Source organism: Cyprinus carpio, chromosome A6, assembly GCF_018340385.1.
Source record: "Cyprinus carpio isolate SPL01 chromosome A6, ASM1834038v1, whole genome shotgun sequence".
Taxonomy (NCBI): domain Eukaryota; kingdom Metazoa; phylum Chordata; class Actinopteri; order Cypriniformes; family Cyprinidae; genus Cyprinus; species Cyprinus carpio.
The window spans coordinates 7,537,062-7,563,781 of NC_056577.1; the positions used below are offsets into that span (position 1 = coordinate 7,537,062).

Consider the following 26,720-nt stretch of genomic DNA (forward strand, 5'->3'; position numbering starts at 1 on the left):
AGAGGTTGGCGCACGCTTCGGCGGCGCGGATTGGCTATAGACGGTGTAGCGGGTACCGAGCCGTGAAATACAGCATCACAAGCGAGAGTGCAAGTGAGACTTCGTTACCTCGGGCGGTAAAGGGCCTACAAAAGATGTTTACTTATTCAAGTCATTAGCTTTGACCAAAGAAAATACAGTTCAACTTGACTCGAGAACAATTTTTTCTGTTGACTTTTATTTGACTTAATATACTAACTTATTTATCCAGACGTTTCGTTACTTTTGCGCCTGAACAACATGCCCAATTCGCGAACGAATGTTTTGAATGAATCATTTGAGTCGATTCTTTTCTATTTACCTGTGACACGGGTCTGCAAAGCGGTCTGAACAATTAGTTTTGTGAATCGTGAATCTGAATCAAATCACAAGAGAAGCACTCCGGAACACGTAATGGGATGAAGAGACTGCTCATGTAAGCTTTAATCTGTGTGTGCGTGTGTGTGTGTGTGTGTGTGTGTGTGTGTGTGTGTGTGTGTGTGTGATTCATTTTTAGTATAAATTATGTTAAGTTTTTGCCTTTATCATTTTGAATGTTTTTTATTTGTTCATGTGACGAAAATCTACCACCTTTACTGCAGAACTGTTCATAAATGTGATATTTAGCTCGTTCAATCCAATAAAAATGAATGCTTTGTTTAATAAGAATCTTGTCTGCAAAACTTGTTTAACCTGTATGAAACACTCAGTAAATTTCTGTTGTCCGGGGTATAAAAACACCATGTAATTAAAAATTTAAGTACAAAGATAATATAAAATATAAACACATTTTAAACCATGTCATAATAAGACAATATTTGTGTGTGCTTGCCCAAATAAATACAGTATTTGGAGATGCTAGAGTGTTCTGGGTGCTAGCCGGGGCATTGCTATGATGTTGCTAAGGTGTTCTCAGAGGTTCTGAACCAATTGCAGTTTCTTGTGTGTTTTGTCTAGGTGTTTTAAGAAAAGTTTTCTGTTAATCCCTACTATTTCAGGTGCATATTTGCAGCATAATTGTTTTTGTTTGCTTTAATATTTGTTTTGTTGTGCATCAGAGGCCACCATACAACATTCACTCACATATACAGCACCAACTCTTGATGAAGCCAGAGCCTGTTCCAGGTCTCTGAGGGAATGATGCATAGGTACTATTCCTCTCCCACGCCTGTGTGTACTGTCAAACATCTAAATTAATTGTCACGCATGAGCTTGTGCGCTTCTCTGTTTCATTTCACGAGCGTGTGCTGAGTGAATCAGCATGTCATTCATAATTATCTGCCCATAAGCTTGAGAACAGAATAAGCAAAGCACACACTGTTCACAACTCTCCTCTCCTGTCACACCCAGTTGGTGTCCCTTCTCAGGATAAGGACGCAGGACTCTGTCAAACCTTCAAAGTCAATTAAATTCAGTACCCATCGAATCACTTCAGCGCTGTTCAGATTTTGCATTATTTTTTTTTGTTTAGATTTTTCTGCAGTTTTGTTTTAAATAACTCTGTTGACATAGACTACTACTCTTACTTTCAGACTAGTGCTGGGCTATATACCGGTTCAAAATGTAAAACGGTTTGAATTACATACACGGTATGATTTTATTTATTTTTTTAAATGGCATACAACATATAAGTATTTTCTTTTTTATCTTGCCTATGTATAATATACATTATTTTTGCATTTCCATAAGCCCACATTTATCTTTACCTTTACCTTTATATATATATATATATATATATATATATATATATATATATATATATATATATATATATATATATTCACATATGGTTGTATAATCACAAACCATGGGCACATTTCCCAAAAGTATTGTGAACTTAAGCTGATCATAGAGACCACTGCTACTCCAAACTGCAAAAAAAGATATTTTGTTAGGTAACTTTTGTAGCATTGGATAAAATATAAATTAATAGGCTTTATTCAAGAAAAAAATATTATTCAGTATGACTGACACAGCATGATTACAGAGATCAGATTACTGCTGCACTTTTATGTTCTTTTTGACTTTTTCCTAATTATTTTAAAAGCAGACAATGGCCGGATTTAATCCTTCATTAGCATTAAGCCTCAGACTTATCCTTTTCATCATTCCCTGTCTCTTTTGCCTTTGTAGACGTTTCGACAAGCTCGCAGCTCGGACCGGGTCAACGGCACGTCCTGTTAAAGCACTCAGTGTACCCTGTTCTCCATCCAGCTGTGCTGTAATGCACTTCTGAGCTGGTGGGATCGGACCGAAGCTCTGCTCAATAGCAGCAGGATTTGGGGGATTGTACAAGGATCTCGGCAAGGAGTGAAATCCGTGGTTCTTTGAGACAGCTCAGAGGTGAAGACAAAGAACTGGAGAGTGTTTGAGCTAATGGTGTGTGTCAGTGTTTGCGCAGAAAGGGGAATGTAAGCATGCAGACTTGTGTATGATTGGATGCCTGTTGTGAGCGAGAAGGTGTTTTTCTTTTGTTGTGTAACCCGCAGTGTCAACTCACATGTTAGTTACTGTCTAAGACTGCCAGCCGCCTATTTCAAGACTGTTTCAGCACAACAATTCCCACACAATTCAATTAACGGACTGAAAATAGGGCTCCCAAGACTGTCTTTGTTACAGCACTAATATGACTGTCAATGGTAGAATGTAGTCTGTTAAAAGATTCTCCTCCACTAATTCTCCAAGAAGGCCGTATTCTAATTGTGGCTAAAGAGGCCTTTGTCTTACACTTTCTTTTTGCATACAGAGCTCCAGTGTCGTTATCTCACCCGGTATGCACTCCTATTGTGCTCTTCAGATGAGCTCCTTTAATTGAGCTTTCCTCTAGATCTGTTTAATTTAACTGGAAAGATATTTTCTTTCATTAATGGAATGAGTTTGGTAGGTTGAACTTGACCTTTGAAGTACGTATTTAGAGCCATGTGGTTAATTGAAAACTTTTGTAAAGCTGCTATCAAAGTAATGGCAACACGTGCATAAAGAAAATGGCTTTCTGGGAAGCACGCTCGTATTCGGTACTGAACAGAAAGATTAGTGTTATCTGGTGAATATAAATGAAATATTTACAGGGTCACTTCTGTTATGCAGTACATTTTGAATGAATATGCTTGGCTGCATTTACATTCGCACGCTGATTGGGATTGACTGCATTTACTAACTGTACTGTACATGTCCACTGGCGCAGAAGGAGAGGTGGGAGGGACGAAAACTTTATGCAAATCAGAGGCAGCTATTGGGGTCCTTGTACTTTTTGATAGTTTGTTTTTCAATTTGAAATGAAATAAGCAGAAAAGAGAAAATGGTCACCTTTATTAATTTTATCATCTGTTGAAAAAAAAATATATATATATATACACACACATAATTTAGATTATAGTTCCTTGACTATGGCTGGATTAACAAATTTCATCTTAATACACACTTGTATTAAGATGACAATATACTGTACATACTGGGCATTTAGAATTAAAGTTTCTCATACAGTACACTACTGTTTAAAAGTTTGGGGTCAGTAAGATTTTTTTTTTTATTTGAAAAAATGTTATGCTTTTATTAAGCTATGGCACATTAAATTCATTTAAAAAAATGACATTTAACACTTTAACATTGTTGAAATTTTTTTTCAAATTAATGCTGTAATTTTGTATCAAAGTATCATGGTATCCACAAAAATATTAAGCCACACAACTGTTTTCAACATTGATAACAAGAAACTTGACCAACACCAATTTAGCAAATTAAAATCATTTCTGAAGGATCATGTGACACTGAAGACTGAAAAGATGAAAATTCAACTTTGCATCACAGGAATAAATTACATTTTAAAATATAATACATAATTGTTTAAAAGTTTTTACATTTTTTAAAAGTTATATTTTAAAATGTAATTTTGTTTAATTGTGTTTTTTTATCAAATAAATGAGATAATCAAGAAAACCATCCACTTAAACCAAATAATTGAAATTTCTTAATAATAATTACCTTTGTTCATTACTGTGATTAAAGAAAATTAAATTAAAGAAATAAGTCATATGAATACCATATTTAAAAGTGTGAGTTTAAAGTTTTAACTAATATAATGGGCACATGAAAATGTACTACATGACCCTACAAGTATAAAACATCATTTGACATATTCATTACATTACATTACTTCTAAAAGAAAACAATTTAAAAATATCATAAATCACAGCCAGTTTTCCAGAGACAGTTGAATATGTTGAATGCACCCTTGCGCTAAAGATTCGGAATGCACTTCACCCTTCTGATAGTGTTTTAGATTGTATTGCAGTTGTACAGACAGGCCATGCACCTCCAAACCACAAGAGTGCATCTGTGGTTTGTCCCAGCTCTGCCTGCATTCAGGGCAGCAATAAAAGACAAACCGATCCGATGACTCCCTCAAGGTATACCTAACCTGATTCTGCGTGTCTGTGTTCTCATCTGTCAACTTGACCCTACTGTGACTATTGAGTTTTATATTGCTCTTGTATGACTATAAATCTTGACCTCATCATGCTTGTAGACCTCAGGGTTTGTCTTTATCTGTCTATCCCCCATCCTTTCTCTCTTCGGGACAAAATATGAATGATTAAAACAAGGAATGGATCCAGGCAAAGGCAAATCGGACATCAGAGTGTGTCTTCAACATATTCACCTCCTAACCGGCACGTACAGAATGGATGCTTCACAAGGACAACCGGATTAGAAGGTAGTTCAATTCTAAAATCACATCAAATGTATTTAACAGGTTGTACTTTATTTACTGTAAGCTACTGCAACATATGTCACAACACCTTTGCATGCAACCAATTTAACCCTGTAAATTCTGACATATGAAATAATAACCAGTTTATTGAACTTTTAGATAAAAATATATTTGATACATCAGGCTTTTATGCCCCATATGATATAGGAGAATATGGAGCTCATAGTCAAGGACATTAAACTTTTATGCAGTTGTTGATATTCATTTGGCCAAAAATATAAAGTTCTGCTAGCTTGTAATGTGAATCCTTCAGATCTTTATAAAAGTACAGCAAAATAATTACATAAAATGCATATCAGTATCGTTGTCCCTCTACTGTATATCTCCTAAAAATATATATCAGTGCCACTCTAGATCTCCTAATAATATGTAGTAAGATGATATTTACATGTTTTGATTTATGATCAAAGCTCTGGTATTTTTACTGGGGGCAAAACATATCATGCAATCCTAGACAATGATAAGGAAGATTTTGAAGGCTATAGTAGATTTCAAGGGTACTTGTCAAAGCTGAATGCAAAGCCAGGTCTCTGATGTTCCGGAATAAAACCAGGTCAGGCATAAAATGGAGATACAATAAAATAATAATAAAAAAAAAACTTACAATGGAAGGTAAAAGAATAGGCTACGCATTTATGCTGAGATCATGACTGCTGCTGATTTTGCCCATGAATAAAACAAAGAAAAATACAACAGAAGTGCAGAGGGAGGGGAAAGAGCATAAAGCAATATTGAAGTGTTCAAAGATAGCTCAGCTTGATACACATCTGAATAAATCAATTCCATTAGAAAAAGCAGATTAGAGCATGCAGGACGCAGACCCAGAGAAAATAATATTACTGTCATTCATAGACAAAAGGGTTTTTTTTTTTTTTTTTGGGAACTCATAAATGAGAGGCTCATCTGTCTGAGTAACAGAAAGTGTGTGAGGGAAGAGGAGGAGAGAGACAGATTTGTCACTTAGTTTTGTATTAATGTCTCGAATCAGGGAGTAATGTCATGGTTTATCTTCTATTATGGATGAAAAACATTTTTCATTGCGGTTCATAAAATATCGCGTATATTTATTGAGTGGCTGGAAGAGAGTGAGATAAAATAATACATTATAATATCCGTCACTGCAGTATGAGATGTACAAAGTCAGAAGTTAGTCTAGAAGTTGGAGTCTTGGTTATTTGATTTTAAGTGGCTTTTCACTGTTAGATCTTTGTGCATGCTGGGTCTGTACAAAGACTTTCCTTTAGAAATATCAGGATGGAGTAAATTGGAGTATGTTTGTGTTTTTATTCAAAGAATATTCATGAGTCTCTTTGCAAAAATGGAAAAAAAGAGAAAGAAAAAACCCCATTTGGATTAAGAACTAACAAAGACACATAAGCCCTCCACTGAGAGTTGCATTGAATACTAATACCTAATATTAAGAATAACGTAATAACTAATATTTAGCAGTGATGGTGAGAGAAGGATTAGAATTGTTATACAGGGAGCAAAGCAACAACAAAATGCAAAGAAAACTGGATTTTATATGTGATCCTGGACCACAAAACCAGTCTTAAGTCGCTGTATACAGTAGTTTTAGCAATATTCAAAAAAATATTGTATGGGTCAAAATGATTTTTTTTATGCCAAAAATCATTAGGAAAAGATCATGTTCCATTAAGATATTTTGTAAATTTCCTACCGTAAATATATCAAAACTTAAGTTTTGATTAGTAATATGCATTGTTAAGAATTCATTTGGACAACTTTAAAGGGGATTTTCTCAGTATTGTGATTTTTTTTGTTTTTGCACCCTCAGATTCCAGATTTTCAAATAGTTGTGTCTCGGCCAAATATTGTCCGATCCTAATAAACCATACATCAATGGAAAGCTTATTTATTCAGCTTTCAGATGATGTATAAATCTCAGTTTCGAAAAATTTACACTTATGACTGGTTTTGTGGTCCATGGTCACAAAGAGATTTCCTACATATTATATTATTATAAATATTATTTCTATATTTTTAATATAATATTTGTAAATCATTTATATAATCAGTATAATTACGTTTGATCGATATTTATACTTACTCTGCACATTTTACATGTGCAGTTAGATATTTTTTTAGATCCAGAATCAAAACGTTCTTATTTACACATGTAAGAGGTTCAAACTTTGCAAAGCCTTCCTAAAAATTCAAGCTTTATAAACGCATAGCTAGAGTTTATGTCATGCATGAGTGACTGAAAAATAAAGTTTTTGATTGTTCTTCACATTACATTATTCTAAACATGCCGCCAGTTTTTCAAAACACCTTTTATTGAAAGATATTGCATTGCCGATGACTCAGGTAAGTACATTTATTTTTAACCTTACAGTGTGCTTTTAATAAATGTCAAACCAGCATTTGCTATTAAGACACCAAGTGTATCATTATTTGAGTGTTGCTAATAAAATCAGTACACACCCTCGTACATGTAGATTCTGTTGTAACACAACAATTAGTAATAGTACTTTTAAACTGTAGAATTAAGCAATTAAGCAAGCAAAAGCAATTAGCAAGATGACACAGACTGTTGCAATCGTTGAGATTGCATTATTTTAATTTCTTCAGACTCCGGATCAGATTGGGGCTCAAACATATATGGCTCTATCACAGCACTGGTGATCTAGTGTATCAAAACACTTAACATGCTGTGAAGGAGGGCATGGATACTGTGCAGTGAAGTTAGCCAATCACAACAGTGGGCATTTACTTTAGTTTCTGCAAGAGGTAATGCTACTGTCACGTCTATATTTTTATTTTTTTATTTATTTATTTTACAAATGTTAGACCTTTCTAGACTAACCTTGAGAAACATAATAGAAAATAGAAAACTCTGAAACAGCATTTAATGACCACTTTAACATGCAACAAGTAATATTTTAGATATGTTGCAGTCTGCAACTGTAAAAATTTAGATGAAACATGCTCATCAGAGCTTTTAATTCTATATTATTAATTTATCTATATATTATCTATATATTTAATTAAATTGGGTATTAGGAACAGCACACTGTGAGTCTTGAATGCCATGAGTAACATCAGTAAACCAGTAATTCCCTTGTGTCAATGCTAACATACAGCTGCTATTGTATGTATTTTGAAAAACAATAACAGGGAAACACCTTTTTCTTTGTCCTTTGTTTTTTGGTGCTGCAGACAGTGAAACTGTAATTACCCTAAAAAGGGTAAAGGGAAGTCGAGGAACCCAAACCACCTTACTCTTTGTTGCCATGGCTTACAGATGGTTGATTTATTATTTATTTTCTAGCCTTTTACTTTCTGATGGTTTTGACATTTCTCTGTGCCTCCTGAGAAGAGTGCCTGATCATTTAAAATAAATTGCCTCTCTTGAGGAACTAAGCCTGATATTTTCAAAGCAAGCAATGCTATTATGTTTATGGGTGTTTTTTGTGATTAGTGTTTTTACTTATTTTTTTATTATTTATATTTTGGATTTTTTGCCTTTAATTTGCAGGAAATTATAAACCAACAAAAAACTATAAAGTGAGGGAAACAGGCCAGATTCAAATGTCCACCATGAACACAACTCACAACTACAAATCATGCCACAGTTCCAACTCCTTATGTGCATTTTTGTGTAAATGTTGTCATAACTAAGGGACATCTGCTTTTCAAATATAGGAACTCACTCTGATTATGTAATAAATGAGCGTTTATCAGTCTCTGCAAGCCTAGGAGATCTGTAGAACACAAGCATTTATGTTATAGTTCAAGAATAGTTCACCCAAATATGAAAATTTGCTAAAAGTTTACTCATCCTCAGGCCATCCTGCATATAGATGTGTTTGTTTCTCCATCAGAACAGTTTTGAAAATTTTAGCATTACGTCACTTGCTCACCAACAGATCCTCTGCAGTGAATGGGTGCCGTCAGAATGAGAGTCCAAACAGCTGATAAAAACATTGCAATAATCCACAAGCAGTCCACACGCCTCCAGTCCAACTATGTCATGTGAAGTGAAAAGCTGCATTTTTGTAAGAAACAAATCCATCATCAAGATATTTTTAACATCAAACCTTTGCTTCTGACTAAAATACAAGTTCTCTATCCATTACTGTATAGTTCTTTCTCCTGTGAAAAAGTTGCATTGTCTGAATCAAGAAAGAAATATTCACAGATAAATCACCATTTACAAGCGAAAACCCTTAAATTGGTGGATTTTAATGTAAGGGGACAGCAGGGGATAGACTTTGACTGGAGGATGGACTGGTATTTTGGCCAGAAGCAATGGTTTAAAGTTAAAACACCTTAATGATGGATTTGTTCCATATGAACACACAGCTTTTAACTTCATGTGACATTAATTGATGGACTGGAGTCATGTAGATTACTTGTGAATTATTGTGATGTTTTTATCAGCTGTTTGGACTGTAATTCTGACGGCACCCATTCACTGAAGAGGATCCATTAGTGAACAAGTGATATGCTAAATTCCTCTAAATCTGTTCCAATGAAGAGACAAACTTGTCTACATCTTGGATGGTCTGAGTACATTTTTGAAAAATGTACGCCAATTTTGAGATTTTAAGAACCATCCAAAAACATATGTAATAAGATATTATTGAGGGAGAAAACAGCTGGGGCTAATAGGGTCACGCTAAACAGCCAAACTTGATAACTCTGGGCATCTATGGTTTGGCAGAAAATTATGGCTGCTCTGAAAACTGTATTTTGGTAGTCAGTGACAGAGTAAAGGCTATTCTCTATTGTCTTTGACTTGAAAGCATCAGTCCAGTGACTTCGTTTTGCACTGGTGTAGATGGATCTGTTCATTTTCAAGTGTGCATGTGAGCATGTGTATCTTCTGTTCCCTTTCTGAAGGATCTGAATTGTATTAAGTCAAACTGCTATTTCTGTGCCCACAAACATAGTCATTGTGATAGATGTGACCAATCATGTGATCTGCTCCAAGGAAGAGGTGTCTGATGGGAGTTTTCTCAGGGCTATGGAGTAACCTATTTGTTCCAGCCCATAAGATCACTGGGGGTCTTGTTCACTTTGAGAAAGTGCTTATAAAGATCCACTTTGTTTCTTCTGGGTTTGCTGATCTCTATTCTTGGATCTTTGGCAGGGTTGGGAGGAAGCTGTTGCATTTGATGTGCAGTAAATCTCACATCTCCCAAATTGTGATATTTCAAGCAAGGCCTCGGTTTGAAGACGAGAGGACGGATAAACAAAAGCATTAAATGTCTGCTTGCTGAGAACCTCATCAAGGCTTCCTATTCCATTTGTCACATCTGCTTTGTTTTCTGAAGGGGAGTCTAAATAAATCTTTCTCAGACTTTTCTGTCCAGCTGTTTCATATTTGTTTGATGTAGATGTCACCCTTTTATAAAGAGAAAATACATTTAACAGCTCAATAATGCTGAAAGAAAAAAAAACTTCCCAGAAGTCCCTGTGTGACCTATCACATATGTTAATGTTTTATTTAAATAGTATTGTTTCTTATTATTTTTGCTATTAATAATGTACATTAGGGTGTTTGGTTACATTTTATATTACAGTAAATTAAATATGTAATTAACATTACACCACTCAATGAAATCTGCGTTTGCAAGTTGCCATCATGTAATACCTGAAACATTGTCAATGTATATTTTACTGTGAATTTCTGGCAAACACACACAAAATAATAATAAAAATAAAAATAAAAATAAATAAATAAATAAATTACACCATGAATTTAACAGAATATTTTTACATCATCTTAATGCATACAAGTGTTCTTTGTTACGGGGGATTTACACGACACCATTTTCAACTGAAAATTGAGAACTTTTAGTGTATTTTGGTCGGTTTTAAAAACCTTTGAAAACACTTTTCGAAAAGTTTTTTAAAACAATACCACTATTGTCTCTAAATGTAAAAAAGGGAAAAAGAAAAAATGCATGTTCCATGTTCAGTCTATAGGAATGCATACAGGTGCATCTCAATAAATTAGAATGTCATGGAAAAGTTCATTTATTTCAATAATTCAACTCAAATTGTGAAAGTCGTGTATTAAATAAATTCAATGCACACAGACTGAAGTAGTTTAAATCAATTCACTAAAAATGTTTTTTTTTTTTTTTTATTGTTCTTATGAAGTATTCTAATTTGTTGAGATTGTTGAATTGGTGTTTTTTTGTTAAATGTAAGCCAAAATCATCACAATTAAAAGAACCAAAGACTTAAACTACTTCAGTCGGTGCGCATTGAATTTATTTAAAACACAAGTTTCACAATTTGAGTTGAATTACTGAAATAAATGAACTTTTCCACAACATTCTAATTTATTGTGATGCACCTGTATGTGCACAGGCACGTTGCACTTCTTTGAAAAGTGACATTGCCAACTACTGGCCTACCATGAGTAATACAGGGTTTTAGTCGTTTTTTTCAGATCCGTGCATGTGAATGGGGATTGTTTTGACAATTGTTGTTGTCTGGTCACAAAATTTTTCAATAAAGAAAAAAAATAAAACATGGTACTGTACTTTGTCATCACACTCTGGTCAGTCTGCACAGCACCTCTTCAAGCCGAACACACCTTTTGCCCTTGTTTTCTATTGGTTTCATACTTGCTGAAAGTAAAGACTGAAAATAAGTTTGACCAGTAGCATTCAAGCACTGATGTTTACATAACACAAGCAAACCTCTTCACTCCCATTTACATGCAATTTTCATTATTCTGATTAATCGCTAAGAAGTGTGGTTATTTTTACCATCATTATTCGCATACTCCACAGCAAAAATAATGAACTCATGCATTAGGCGTGTTATTGGCCACTGTCACTTACATCAAATGAAAAACATGACTACAGACGTATTGGAAGGTTATTCGGCACCATGATGAACAGAACATCCCAACGTCGCAATCTCACAAAGTTCTATTATAATCAGTGAATCTATTATACATCGTGTCTACACTTTGTTTGTTATAATGAGAGGATTTGCAAGCTTTCAAAACTCACTTTCATAACTCTGCACTGAACAAAACTCCACTGTTTGAGTGGTGAGGGGAAGCTTGAACTTAAATGCCTCTGATTGGCCATTGAGTTCAAGAAATCAACCGATATCTATGTGATTGGCTACATTACTCAATACTGCAACATGTTGTAAATAGAAACCTTGGAAGCTCTCCTAATTGCAAACACAAACATGCATCTGTTTCGCCAATATCCTACTTATCAGCTTCTACTAAAGGTACTCTTGCTTTTGTTTGAGGGTGCTTAGCACCTCTAGTCCCCAGTCAGTCAGAATAGTTCTAACTGTTTGTGTGCTCTCTCACACTTGCAAAACACTTTAGATCAGGAGATGCTTCCTGTGAGCTTCTTATGAGGGTGAGCAAATTATTCCAGTTTTCATTTCGTAGCCTTTTGACATGCAATGTATCTCATCAATGTCAGTTTCAAAAGAATAAACCAATTAGAAACAGTCTCTCATAGTGAGAGTGCGAATGGCCTTCTAGAGTCTTTCTGCAAATTGTTTTTAGTTGGTTAATTTTATCCTAACTTTAGAATAAATTTACATTTGAACTGATCAATAAATCATGGTTTCTGCATGACAAAACAGGTTTGGTAAACAAATACACATATATATATATAATACACAGTTGTTAAATAAGACCCATTGTCACATAAATTTTTCACTACAGCCCGTCAGACACTTTAGTCGGGGATTAACAGGCCCTGTTCAAGGAAACTCTATTACTGTGACTTAATTGACTTCATAATTGCATTAGCTTGCTTCACTTACCAGCTGAGCTCACAGGACGAGTTTTAAAAATGAACAGCTTAGGCATTATAGTGACAAAATGGCCAAGTGCATTAAATGGATACTATCTAGTTTGAACTTGCTAGGATAACCTTATTGGAAACCTAAATTTCCACTATTATGTTTGTTCTAATATGCTATAGTCACTAAGTCATTAGCCAATTAAGACATTATTGGTCTGCTAAACAATTTTCTTTTTTTAATTGGGCTTGCGAAAGATATAGTACAGGTGTGTTCCCCAAGTGTCCCATGCTCACAAAGGCTGCATTTATTTGACCAAAATACAGTAAAAATAGTAATACTGTTAAATATTTTTACAAACAAAAAAATTCATAAAACATAATAAAATTCATACACGCTAAACAAACCTGAATATTAATAATAACAACCTAATTCTTCAGTGTCACATGATCCTTCAGAAATCATTCTAATATTCTGATTCAATGCTCAAGAAACATTTCTTATTATAATAAATGTTGAAAACAGTTGTGTTGCTTAATATTGTGCAAACTGTGATATATATATATATATTTTTTTTTTCACACAGGATTCTATGATGCACAGAAAGTTCAAAAGAATAGCATTTATTTGAAACTGTTTTGGGGTGAGGTGTCCAAAGGGACAAATGGGACAACTTTTATCCATTTTTACATACAAAGAATAAGGCAATGTAGTTTTTATTTAGTGTCAAAGGTGAACCTGAGTTCAAATCACGATCAAACGTTTTTTTTAGACTAGCATCTTTTTTTTTTCTTACCTATAAAAAAACGTACAACCCTTATTTTCAAAGATACAAATAATTATTTTAAGATGTTTCATTTAAATTCCACATTGCTCAAATTAAGCACATGTCCACTAGTTTGAATGGGCATGATGTTTTTGCCTGCAACCTTATTTTGTTACACACACTTTCAGAGACAGCAACATTTCCGTTAGCTCTGAATCAGAAATTCCAATTTGATGATATTGAGCTCAGAGCTGAGATCACCATTAGGGCTACAATCCATTGACGAGTTCCCTGAAAGTGATGCTTGGCGATTGGCGAATTAGACGGCTCCTGTCTTTTGTTGTCGACACTAATGGAACGATAGGACTGGCTGATGATTGTCAGGGTGATATCGGGAGCTCAATAATACATCTTTATTTAGACCCACGCACAAGCAAGCAGGATAAGGGGCTTGAGTGAAGAGAAGTGCATTAGCAGGCATTAGCGAGCATGCTAATCATCACTCAAGGGAGGAAAGAGGAGGCCAGGAGAGAATAAAAAGGACTGAAGCAATGTAATCACTCCACTCTCAAACATGAGAGAGCACATTTACTCTAAACACAGGGATACAGATTATCAGATTCGAGTGTTTATGGATTTTACATACAATCGATATCAAATTCAAAAGAGCCCCATGCTTTCTCATCCTAATCATTTTTTTATTTTATTTTTTTACCAAATCATTATGCAAAGTATGATTTCTTCCACAAATATTTGTGACAGTCCAATAGCTATTTTGTGTAATTGAATGTACAGCAGTGTCCATTTCAGTGCCAACCAAAGGAGCTTTACACTTATACATCCAGGTGAAAATGATGTCCACTCAATCCACAATCATAGTCTCTAACCATTAAAGCTTCCTGATGTGTCCCTAACAACAGCAAATGATCATCTGTCTGTCAGCCATTGTGCTAAAACAAGGGCTTTAATCTGCTCCCTTAAAATGTTACATTTGTGAACAGCTTTTTGTACTTTTTCAGCATGCAGTAACAGTAAATGATGCAACATGCACTGAAAATTAATGGTATAGAAACAATTTTCACTCTGAAATTGCTAGTTAATTTCATTAACAATTACAAAGAAATGACGAGTAACATTGAATTTTACATGCAAAGTAATCTTTGTTTTATTTGCAACTTCAGTTTTATTTTAAACTGGGGTTGCAAGCCATTCAAAATTAAAATCAGGAAATTCAGTTCCTGAATTTTAATTGATTTAGAATTGAGGTAGCAAACAGGATGCAGAATTACAAATCTGAATATCAATGTCAAAGCAAACCTTGACTGTTAAAAAGTCCTTAAAGTTTGAAGATAGACCAGATTTGAATCAAATCTGAGAAAAAAAGAGATTCTAAAATATATATCTTGGTGCTGCTCAATCTTACCGCTGCATCCTACATTATTGATCATTATATTCTTATTGCTCAGCTCATGAATTATGTGGGTATGTCAGGAACTGTTTTAACTTGGTTTAGTTTTATATATCAACTCTTTTCTCCCTGTATACTGTATGTTTCCTCTGGGCTCTATTTTCAGAAAATATAGGGTTTCTTCTTACGGTTTTATCATTTTACTTTTATGCTCTTTTGCTTCTTTCAGTTGATGTTGTAAAGCACTTTGGTCAGCTGGTGCTGTTTTTATATACAGGATGAATTAGTCAAAGGAAGTTTATAACAATTGCATCCCTTGCCAGAATATTTATTTATTTCTTGTGGATGATGAGAGGTCTGATTGAAAAATAGAAATTAAATTCAAAATGGAAGAGAATGTTTGGAGTTTTTTTGTGCAGTTTTTCTGTTTCTTCAAATAAAAACACTTAAAGTGATCCAACACTGACTGTTCTACCTGTTGGTCTTTACATGGATGCAGCCTACATTATGATGTGTAGTCCCATTTATTTAGTGCACTGGTAATCCAGATCTGGAAAGGTGTGTATCTAGATTATGGTGTTCCAATCCGATGTAACTGGTCCTGGATCACAAAACATGGGATTTCCAAAGCTGGATCATTGTGATCCAGATTAAACTTTTTAAACTTGATGTAAACAAGCCCTTTGCAAAGATATATTGAAATCTTTAGTTTTTCTTTTATAGTGGCAAGTGGAATTGGATGATTTAAGATTGATTCAAATGTATATGAATTTTTCTGTCACCACAAGGTGATAAATTTGCACCCAGCTAGATTTTTTTTGGACTAAAGAAAACAAGCCAGATCAGAGCTCAAGGGCAATAAATAGTTCAGAAATTTAAAGGCACTTTTGATGAGGGCAAACACCTGTGTTTGTCAGCAGCCCAGATGTAAGTGAGGTGTAATCAGATTGAGTCAGTGTCTTATTAAAACACAGCATAGCTTTGTGCTCTAACAGGTCTGAATCACTCTAATGGTAATTAATCTTCCAGGTGTTCTTAACACATGTACATTCTCTCACTAGACACACACTTTGAGGATTTAAAGGACAATCTGCCAAGCACTTTTTCTTTAAACACAGACTATATGTATATTTCATGTGTTGCATTTTTATTCATGAACCATTGAAATGTCTAGCCTTTAATCAGACTTTTGATTCCTATTATTTAATGGATGAATAGAAAGTTGAAAAGAAAGCTGTTTGTGAAATCATTTGTAACATTATAAATGCACATACTGCCACTTTTGTTTAAACTGTCCTCGATGAATAAACAAATTAATTTCTTAAAATTTCTTGAATGCTAGTTTATTTTTAGAGTAAATGTGCCCATTTCTAATCTTTATTTAGACTCCTCATTTTAAAAAGTGTCACCATAATTTGCTTATATATATATATATATATATTATATATATATATATATATATATATATATATATATATATATATAAATGGTCTTCACATGCATGATCATTCACAAGCTGCATGTGCAATAAAAAGTTGCTTCATCACTGACAAATGATAGAAGACATTTGCAGGTTTTGTTTCCTACAATGGACTATAGAAAAATATCCACCTCATTTCGTGCTGTTTTTGTTTTATTCTGTATCCCATTACTATTTCATTGTGCAAAACCACCACAAACAATGCTGTTCGAATGAATCAAGCTGGGTCGTGAATAATTCAGATCTTTCCGCAAAACCGTTGGACCGATTAGATCAATGGCGATTGATCTGGCATCGCTTGTTCTGATGCCAAACAGATGATAGAAACCACATTATTTTCTGAAATATTATCATTATATTATAAAAAAATCATGATTCCTGAAATATTATAAGGGAAATGATTCTCAGGTTGGTATACCGTAATCTCTATTGTCAGACCAGGATTTATCAGTAATATTTTACTTGAGCACAGCGGTATTTCGTTGGTGCTTATGCCCAGTAAAAAGGGTCTTGCAATGCTCCTGTCATCTCTTTTTATCCAAATGTGAAATGTGTTCCACTCTATATTGTTTTGGGAAGTGATATGGTAGTAAATGCTGATACTATATGTAAGGTTCAAGGCCTAAATTGCAATTCAAGAGAATTGAGTTATACATGATTCATATATAATCAATTAAAAATTAATTCAAGTTTAGTTTGTAGTTATAAAACCTTAAAGAGAATTAACATTTTCGAGCCATGGGTTCTCTGGAATTTCCCTTGTGGTTTCGCAGTTTGTAAATGGTCCTGCTAGGCTCCCAGACAAATGTGATGAACAGGTTTTTTTAGCAATACATTCCAATATAAATAAGTAAATAAATTTCCATAGTTTTTTTCCATTTTCCTTTTTTTTCTAATTAGCCAGTAAATTTTCCAGTAATATCACAGTGATGATATTGGCAGATTTCATAACTGTGCAGATAGAGATCAGCAGAGGCTGTACATACTGTAGGTAATTTCCTGTAAAAACCTCTCTTTCTTCCTCTTTCCTCTTCTCTCACTGTCTGTCAGCAATGTGCCAGATATCGTTCAAAGCCAAAAGTCTGTTTTCTGTATAATCAATACAACTCTCGGATTCATCACGCATTTGGATGCTGTTGTTTACTATTTAAACTGAATCTGGACCAAAATCAAACCAATTTGCTTTTGTTTTGTCATTTCCATTGGACAGTCTAACAATGTTCACTGCAAGCCACATTACAGCTGAATAGAATAATTTACATGCTGTATTTTGAGATAATGGATGAATGGATTTTTACTATTACATCGCTTTTTTGCCAATGGATCCTCTGCAGTGAATGGGTGCCGTCAGAATGAGAGTCCAAACGGCTGATAAAAATAATTATCCACAACCAGTCCACATGACCCCAGTTAATCAATTAACGTCTTGTGAAGTGAAAAACTGTTTGTAAGAAACAAATCCATTATTAAGGCATTTTAACATTAAACAGTTGCCTCAGTTGTCCTCTCACAATAATTGTTTTGGACTGTTTTGCTCTGTAAATGGTGCTTGATCTGTGCATATTTCTCTTCTGATTCATTCAGGATGACCTTTTCACTGGAGAAATCAATATTAAGGCTAAATGACTGGAAGCAACAATTTGAAGTTAAAAGCGTCTTGATGAATTTCTTTGTTACAAACAAACAGCCTTTTGCTTTACAAGACGTTAATTGATGGATTGGAGTTGTGTGGATTACTTGTGGATTATTGTGATGATTTATCAACTTTTTGGACTTTCATTCTGACGGCACCCATTCACTGCTGATTATCCACTAGTAAGCAAGTGATGTAATATTAAATTTCTCCAAATCAGTTCTGATGAAGAAACAAACTCATCCACATCTTGGATAGCCTCTAGGTGAGTAAACCTTTCAGCACATTTTCAGTAACATTGTTAGTTAGATCTCTAAGATCTCAGTTGGCATGCCCCATGATCCATCTCAACTAGACATTAGTCTGTTACTAACACAGATGTGTAGTAAGAAGGATACAATGTGATCTACTGGAGTCAATCATTTCAGAGTAAACAGAATCAATTCAAATGTAACAATTTTTTTATTAGTCAGGTAAACATGTAGTATGCCAATTAAATGGGATATCAATCAATTCAATACAAGACATCACATTCTCAAAAATAATCTAAGAGGAAAAGATGCATACCTGACCTCAGAAAGATACATAGTATGAAGTGTATGGACACTACAGTGGAACACTTACTAAGAACTTAGACCAAGACAAACATCCTCCAAATGGAGACAGGTTGGAATTAACTAATTGAATTTGCATCAGTCAAGGCCTAGATGTGGGGAGTTTACACCTTTTGGGGACAGATGGTAATTTGCATGAAAGACACAGGGAAGGGACACACTCTGTACAATAAGCAAAATACTTCTCTTATAGTTTACTTCTTGTAAGTTTGAGACCATTGTACCAATCGCAAGATACAAGAGACATTTCAAATAATACCAAACATGACTGTGGATATCACGTGGATTCATTTAGAACTTTATATTATGCTATTGACCAATTCTGAGTGAGTTGAGTGAAGGAAAGGAAGTGGGGGAAAAGGAACAAATGTGAAGGAAGAATAGGTGAGAAAGATGCTTCTCTCTGTATGTTAATACAATGTGTTTGTATTGTCCATATACCAGGAGATCAAAGTGACTGAGGTTCTTCCAGCCTTACACTATTCCTTTAAGAACTGTTTACTGATAGGTTCTTTAGGGAACACAAAATGACTCATTGTGAAAACCCCCTTTGGAACCTTAAATTTTAAAAGTGAAAGATCATTTACAACACAACTGCTTTCTTTGAATACTGTATGGCTCTATCAGGGAGTCCAGATAAAGTGAGAGAGAACCTTCTTTTTATGTCGTTTTCAGCCTTGTGGCTAAGATCAAGCATAGAATCTGTTCTCTTTATGACCAACTCTCAGCTGTGAATTACAGATGAAGCAAACAGCCCCTGGTTGCCAGATTATAAAACAGCACTTCAAAAACCAGCCCGATCTCACGGCAATTCATACATATTTTACAAGGAGGCTAATTCGTAGGAAATTGTATGATCAACTTCATACAAATTCATATGATTTATGCTAAATCATACGTATTTTACGAGTTGCACAATTCGTATGAATTTGTACGAATAACCTACACCTAACCCCACCCTAAACCTACCCGTCAATGGGGTCTAGCCAAATCGTACGAAATCGTACGAGTGAGGTCGTACAAATTCGTACGAATTAGCCACCTCATAAAATACGTACGAATTGGTCGTGAGATAGCGTTGTCAAAAACTGATGCCTGAACATATGTACAGCCATCTTCCCGTGAGGCCATTTGACAGGTATTGTGAGTTTTCTTGCTTTCCATTAAGAGCACCTCAAAACACTTGTGTTACATCTGGAGGATAAGGAAGCACTCAGATGGAACACAAGAGTACTCTTCATCCTCTGTAGGAAGAAAAGGGATGAAAGGAAACAAAACCAATAGGGAGTTGGTGTATAAAAGATCTGTGGTGAGCATTAGGCATGTCACAGCCAGAGATAGCAGGGCATTAAGCAGATCTGTTACTGGCTGAATAAATGTGCAGTGGAAAACGTGATGATGTCATGAGCTTCAGTGCGTTACATAACTAAACTATGCCATCAGAGGGCAGAGATGATTGAGAGATGAATGAGGAATTGGAGATGTAATTAACCCCAAATTCTCAGCCTCAATGCTATTTGAGAACATTATTAAAGAGCGTTCAAATTACAGGTGGGCTAAAAGGGACTGAGACCCTCTAGTTGCAGCTATATGTAGCTCTCTAGCTATCTGTGAAATCTTAATAATGACTACAATTCAAATAATAGCCTCAGTTAAAATAGCTACTGACAGCATTAACCACAGTGCTAAATTTAGTCAGCAGTGTTACCATTAAATATTTTATATTATCATTAAGAAAACTGCAGTCTAATTAGACAGCTTTCTAAACATGTATGTTTGTTGCAGATTTTTATTAAAAGTAAAATAAAGAAATATTTTCAGCCTAATGGGATTGATTTCCTCTCAAGTAAACCAAATGCCCAACACAGGCTGCTGACTGACGCGTAATGAGATTGAATTGAAGGTTATATTAATAAACATCAATCATTACTAGCGAACTGTTCCCACTAAAAAAATATGATGAGCTATGTTGATAATATAACACTAGACAATACACGGTACCAGGCAAAACTTGAGTGCAGCTAGTATATATTATACTTTTATTATAAGAATGAATTTCCACTGTGGTGTTATTGTACACTACATACAGTAATTGTGTTTTGTACAGACTGGGAGGGGGAACTAGTAATTTAGCACCAGTTCAGTAGCCACAAGCTGTTTAGGAACAGATTAACTGTACTGTAGTATGAGAGTAGCAGTAGATAAACATCAGATTTCAGATAAGAAAATATTACTGTGAATAAACTTTTTTGTTTGTTTGTTTGTTTTGCTTCTAAATCCTACTATCATCCAAACACTAGCCCCTTTCGAAGCATTATATAATTCAAGAACCGTTATGAGACTAAAAATATTCAGGAGAATGTTCGATTTTTTTTTCTTTTCAGTGTGTGTGTGTGTGTGTGTGTGTGTGTGTGTGTGTGTGTGTGTGTGTGTGTGTGAAATGTGGTAAAGAAGAGATTAGCAAGAACTACATATGTACATTTTCAGAAAAAAAAATAAAATAATAATAATAAAAAAATGTGTTTGCCCGTACAAAACTTTCTAAATGATTCTATGGTGCTATGGATGGTTGCATCTGAATGAAAACTACAGTATGTGAAGTGTTCTGAGCAAATTGCTGTGTTGTTGCTATGGGTTACAGTATTACCAAATTAATACTCCAGATTTAATACACTTTTAAGAACAATGGTTCTATTGTTTCTCCGGCTTGTAACAATAGACCTTATGCATCAGAGAAAAAAGTGTGCAGCCATTTTTTTTGTTTTTGCTGTAGCTCTATAGCATCGCTGTTTGAGAGCAATTAGCTGGTTTTAATGAAAGTTATCATGTGCGCTTTAATGATCTAAGCGGATGTCATAACAAATGTCAGTAGGCTGAGAAGATTTTAAATGGAGCGGTTCATTCCTAAATTCGTACTACCTTACCTTCACACTATGGAAATACAAATAGAAGACAAAAGATATGGGTAAAACTGATGAATTGATCCCAAGCCAACTCTCCTAATGAATTCCCACGTTGTCAGATTAAATGTGCAGACACAGCAGAGTATACAGTGATCACCATAACACACCGGAACAAGAGCAAAGGCACAGAATCAATGCCAAGACAAATGCTGAGCAATATAGAACCTCCCGGGACTTGATGTGCATACAGTAAACGATCTCCGAATGACTACACAGTACCAACCATACTAAACAACTTAGCATATTTTGAACTCAAGTTAGAAGAAATGACATTTTCTATGGGAGGTTGAGAAAGACCTGGACTTGGTTACACCTGCAGCTAATGTCAACCTTTAAATCATTTAAAATTTCTGCCCCTAAAATAGAGTGCAGATATTTAAAAAGAACTAATCACAGTGCTCAAATTATGCCACAGAATCTGTTGTTCAGATTGCTTTCTAATATCTGGAGCCAGTGGCTCAGTGCCCCACTTTATAAAGCAAATAAACTTTGATTTGTACAACTTCAGAATAATTTGTGTAAAAAGAAGGATGGGGATAATTTAATACCTTTTCAAATTACTAAACTTTCCTGAGTGTGCTGACACAGTGTGTTCTGAGAAAGAGAGAGAAAAAAAAACCTTGCAAGCAAGATGTTGTAGTCATACACTGTGAAAAAATATTCTGTAATTTACAGATGCATTAAAAACCTAATCAAATTAATAATAAAAAAATTAAAAAATTTAAAAAAAAAACTGTGTTTGCAAAAGAAGAGTACCACAGGAGTTATATCTGTGGTTGTACACTGTTCAATGTTTACACTGGCAAATTAGCAGTGAAACTGGCACTATATCTTGATTCTGGCTCAATTCCTCAAGAAACACAAATGGGATTCTTGCCTGGCAACTCAAGCACAGCAAGAAGAAGAAGAAGAAGAAGAAAAAAAAAGGCTCTCCTGGCCCTCTCTTCAGTTCATAACTAACTAGCATTCTAACTTCTGCTATCTCTGCTCAACTTACTCAGTTTTCAAACTGACCTTCAATGACCCACACTAGTGATTCTTAGAGATAGTATGCAATAAAAGTGCAAAAGCATGGTATGCTGTACATTTTAGAATCATATTATGACACCAAGGAACTGTAATTCATACTGAGGGATTTGTCACCTCGTCTTCATCTGTAAGACATTTAACACTTTGGGATTTCGGTTGTTATTAATGTCAGACTGTAAAACAGTCAAGACTGTAAAAATGAACACACACTACAAGAGGAAGAGCCACACACTGTAGGTGTGACTTTTGGTTTAGTATGAGAGGAATCTTTTAGGATTCACATAATTTGTCAAATCATGGCCAAAACTGTTCAGAGTGCAACTATAGATTTACATAATCATGCATTATAAAAATATTAATATAATAGCTTTAATTTCTTTATAAACCTAAAGTCATGAAATGGAAATTAACCTATTTTCTATTAGTTTTTTTATTAGCTGCATCTTATTGATCATATCATATTGATCATCTATGCATGTTTTCCCCCATGCCTATTGGTTCCCAAATCACACTTGCAATGCAAATGACAATGTAAACATATTTTCACCTGTTACATCAAATATTAGTGGTTCACCCATCAGGTATCTGCCCATGTGCAGGATTCTGATCATAGTTATCACATGTTTGAGGTACAGTAGGTTCTTATGCAGAGCCAACTGAAAAAAGACACCCCTTTCAGAATCTCTTAAAAGCATTATACATCATTTTTTTATTTGTCTACTATGGTCAGAGTAATACTTTTTCTAAGTATTCAGACTTCACTCTCAGATATTTTTCCTCCACCATAATTATTTCCTATTCTCTCATCACCGTGTACAACTTGACACTTACATTACAGCAAACAAAAACCTCTATTTCATTACCTTGTTATACATTAACAGAATGGGTAAACTGTTAATGTTAACATTATAGTATAGTGAATTTAGTTCTTTGTTTTCAAAGTTATATGCACAATTAGTTGTTCACATTCACATATGCTTAAAGACAAAGAACATGACACAAAGAGCGAAAGAGACAGAATAGTCATGTTTTGTATTGGTTCATAAAATGAGGGAATAATGTCTTCATTTATCTTCTGTTTGGGCTGTAAATAACATCATTAATCATTTTTGTTAGATTTCATAAAATAGATATTTATTGATTGGTACAAAGGCAATGAAATAAAATATTATCAGTGATGGCAATATGAAGTTATTCATGTCTAAAGGTCGGGAGTCTGAAATATTTGATTTGGAAGGGTTTTCTCAGTTGGTTTTGTGATGAACATCCCTCCTGGCAAAATCAAATGATGAATGATTTACTGCAGGAGCACAAGCATGCACATGCACATGCACATGCACACATGATCGAATACAAACAGTTCAAGTACACATACAGAATGCACTTGTTCAGAAAATCCTTCCTTGTCTTTTTTATCACGTATATGTATAAGTTGAACACTGGTTGTATCTCATTTTGTTTTGTGATAAACCGCAGCTTGAACATTCTGCTAAATATCTTCTTTCATGTTTCACGTTTGGAATAAGAGTGAGTAAATGATGACAGAAATGTTATTTTCACTATGCCATATTTTGACTCAGAACCTCAGCATGTTTAGAATGTTCTGGGTAAATTATGCTGTTGTATTTTCCAGCTTTCCATCTGCAAGAACAAGTCCTGTTTGCGATCTCATACTTTACTCTGAAAGCATTCAGATATTTCTCTGCTTTCCTTTGCACTCTCCTTTAGATTGTTTGTATTTGGCCTGATTGTGAAGGACACTGTGTGGCTACGGTTTCTGAGCGATGGTGGATGTTATATCATGCAATTGAACTGCAGGGCAGAATTTTCTGATGGATTTTCAGGGTAGTTCATAATTCTATCATTTTCAAATGTGGCTTCTGTCACATCCCCAAGATTAGCTAGAGAGAAAAATTTTCAAGCTCTTGACCATTTAACTGAATCAAAAATGTTATTACACACTAAGCGCCCACGTTTAGAACACGATCAAAGAAATCTTTAACTGTCACTTCACCACATAAAATAAAAGATGAATGGCTGTTCAAGGGAATAAATTAATAAATCATAAAAAAATATACTGAAAGACATGATGAAACATATGTGCAACACTTCATGTTCTTGCCTACCTATATTTGTTTGGTTTTGTTCTCATCTTTCCGGATTTCTTTAGCATTTTTATTTAATTTGGCGCATTTTCCATGAAAAAAGATGATGCCTACTGACACAAATCCTTTCATGAATGTTTTCATTGTTTTTCCTCTGTTTTTGTCTTTGTTTCCTGTAGCTTTCAGCCATTAACTTTCAAACATAGTTTTTGTTGTTGTTTTTGTTTTTCAGACAAATAGATTTTTTGATGTTTTTTTTTTAAGGTCAGGGCTACATTAAAATAACTTGTGTTTTCATACACACCCATAAGAAAGAAAAGAGAATGACAATAAGGAATGAATGCATTAGCATTAGTGGTATGTTGGTGTAATTAAATGTTTGTGTGGTAATTCATGATTAATGTGTTCCAGTCGCATACTATCAGTACTCCTAACCTCATTCAACCATACCAGCGTAAGACCATGCAAGTCCTGCAAGTTGTGAGATGGGCCTCTTTGGATCATATTTGTTGGTCCAGCATGTTCCATAGATACTCAATCAGATTGAAATCTGGGGAATTTGGAGGCCAAGGCAACACCTTGAACTCTTTGTCTTGTTCCTCAAACCATTCCTGAACAATTTTTGCAGTGTGGCAGTGTGCATTATCCTGTTGAAAGAGGCCACTGCTATGAAAGGGAACATGCGGTCTGTAATAATCTTCAGGTAGGTCAAAGTAACATCCACATGAATGCAAGACCCAAGGTTTTCTAGCAGAACATTGGCTAGAGCAAAAAGATCAAACTACGATGCACTGTGTGTTTTGACACCTTTCTATCACTAGCATTAAGTTCTTCAGCAATTTGAGCTACAGTACCTCTTCTGTGAGATCGGAGTAGATGTAGGCTAGCCAATTGTCTAGCCATCACTGTATCGCCCTTGTCAGAATTACTCTGATCTTTTTGCTCATCCATGTTCCTCCTTCCAACACACGAAATTCAATAACTGACTGTTCACTTGATGCGTAATATATGCAGCTCAGGAGTCTGTTCACTACTCAACTTGGCTCTCTACAGCAATACTTGTATGTTGATTAAGATGAAAGGTTTCAAAGTAATTGCCCGATTTTTTAATTTTATTTGATTTATTTATTTATTTTCAGTTGTTATTAGCTGTTTCCTTTCATCCTGCTACAGAAGAATTTACTTCTCCCACTATATGTGTGTGAGAGTGTTTGACTCGATGTGTGTTTAATTACTGCGAAAGCTGCATTGCTTTGGAAAACTGCACTGACAACATGTTACCTCAGCAATATTTAGTATTCTCAAACACACAGATTCAATCCAACACACACACCCTCACCCCTCACCTCCATCAGCCTATAATTTGACAGATAAATGGCCTCTGAAACACAGTCTGACAGCTTGTTGAGGGAATAAACTGTGAAAGAAATTGTTATTGGGGTACTTTTGATCCACTTCCACTTTATGCTCCATTAACATGCTGAGCAAGTTGAATTCTTTTTATTCACATCTACATTAACTTCTAAATGGTGTTTGAGCAGGTCCAGGTGCTGATATCTGATTTCTCCCGGGGGGAAGCTATAATCAGGACATAGACGATTGCTAATTTCTGATGGTGTGATTGTATCTCTTTGTTCTCCTCTTTTAGTGGTCATTATCTTTCTCAGAAGACTCTACTTGCAGTACTTCTCATCAGCATGTGTGTGTGTGTGTGTGTGTGTGTGTGTGTGAGAGTGTGTGTGTGTGTGTGTGTGTGTGTGTGTGTGTGTGTGTGTGTGTGTGTGTGTGTGTGTGTGTGTGTGTGTGTGTGTGTGTGTGTGTGTGTGTGTGTGTGTGTGTGTGTGTGTGTGTTTTGTAGTGATTAAGAGGGACTCAGGATATCACAAACCCAATCAGGACCCATCTGGCTTAAAGGCCACTGTGCACTTGAGAAGTAAAGTATTAAGCTGAGTGTTCTTTTCCTGCAAGCTCAAGTGAAGGAAGGCTGTGAAAAAGCACAGCAGGTGCAAGAAGGATATGTGAAGTTCTGGCAAATTTACTCATCAGTTTTTTTCTCTTTCTCAGCCACTTAGCTTGTAGGTGGCACTTTTCACAAGAGGGATATACTTACAAAAAAAAAAGACTCTGTTTAAGCCTCCCTCTCTCCCCTTAAAATAGTGATTCTAGCCTATC

The 26,720-nt window shown here is 35.0% G+C and overlaps 1 protein-coding gene and 1 long non-coding RNA gene across 2 annotated transcripts in view; one reads left to right on the top strand and one right to left on the bottom strand.

Annotated features, from left to right (window-relative positions):
• Positions 1-12,683, bottom strand: part of LOC109064095 (tomoregulin-2-like) — a 72,775-nt gene extending 60,092 nt beyond the window's left edge. The window contains exon 1 of the mRNA XM_042757792.1: positions 12,572-12,683. Within this exon, the coding sequence (XP_042613726.1) occupies positions 12,572-12,617 (46 nt within the window). The 5' untranslated portion in view covers positions 12,618-12,683. The remainder of the gene's footprint in view (positions 1-12,571) is intronic.
• LOC122145266 lies at positions 82-10,740 on the top strand. Its single transcript, XR_006160213.1, has 4 exons — positions 82-454; positions 2,152-2,361; positions 4,620-4,729; positions 9,906-10,740. It is a non-coding gene; the product is annotated as an uncharacterized LOC122145266 (long non-coding RNA).
• Positions 12,684-26,720: the final 14,037 nt, after the last annotated feature.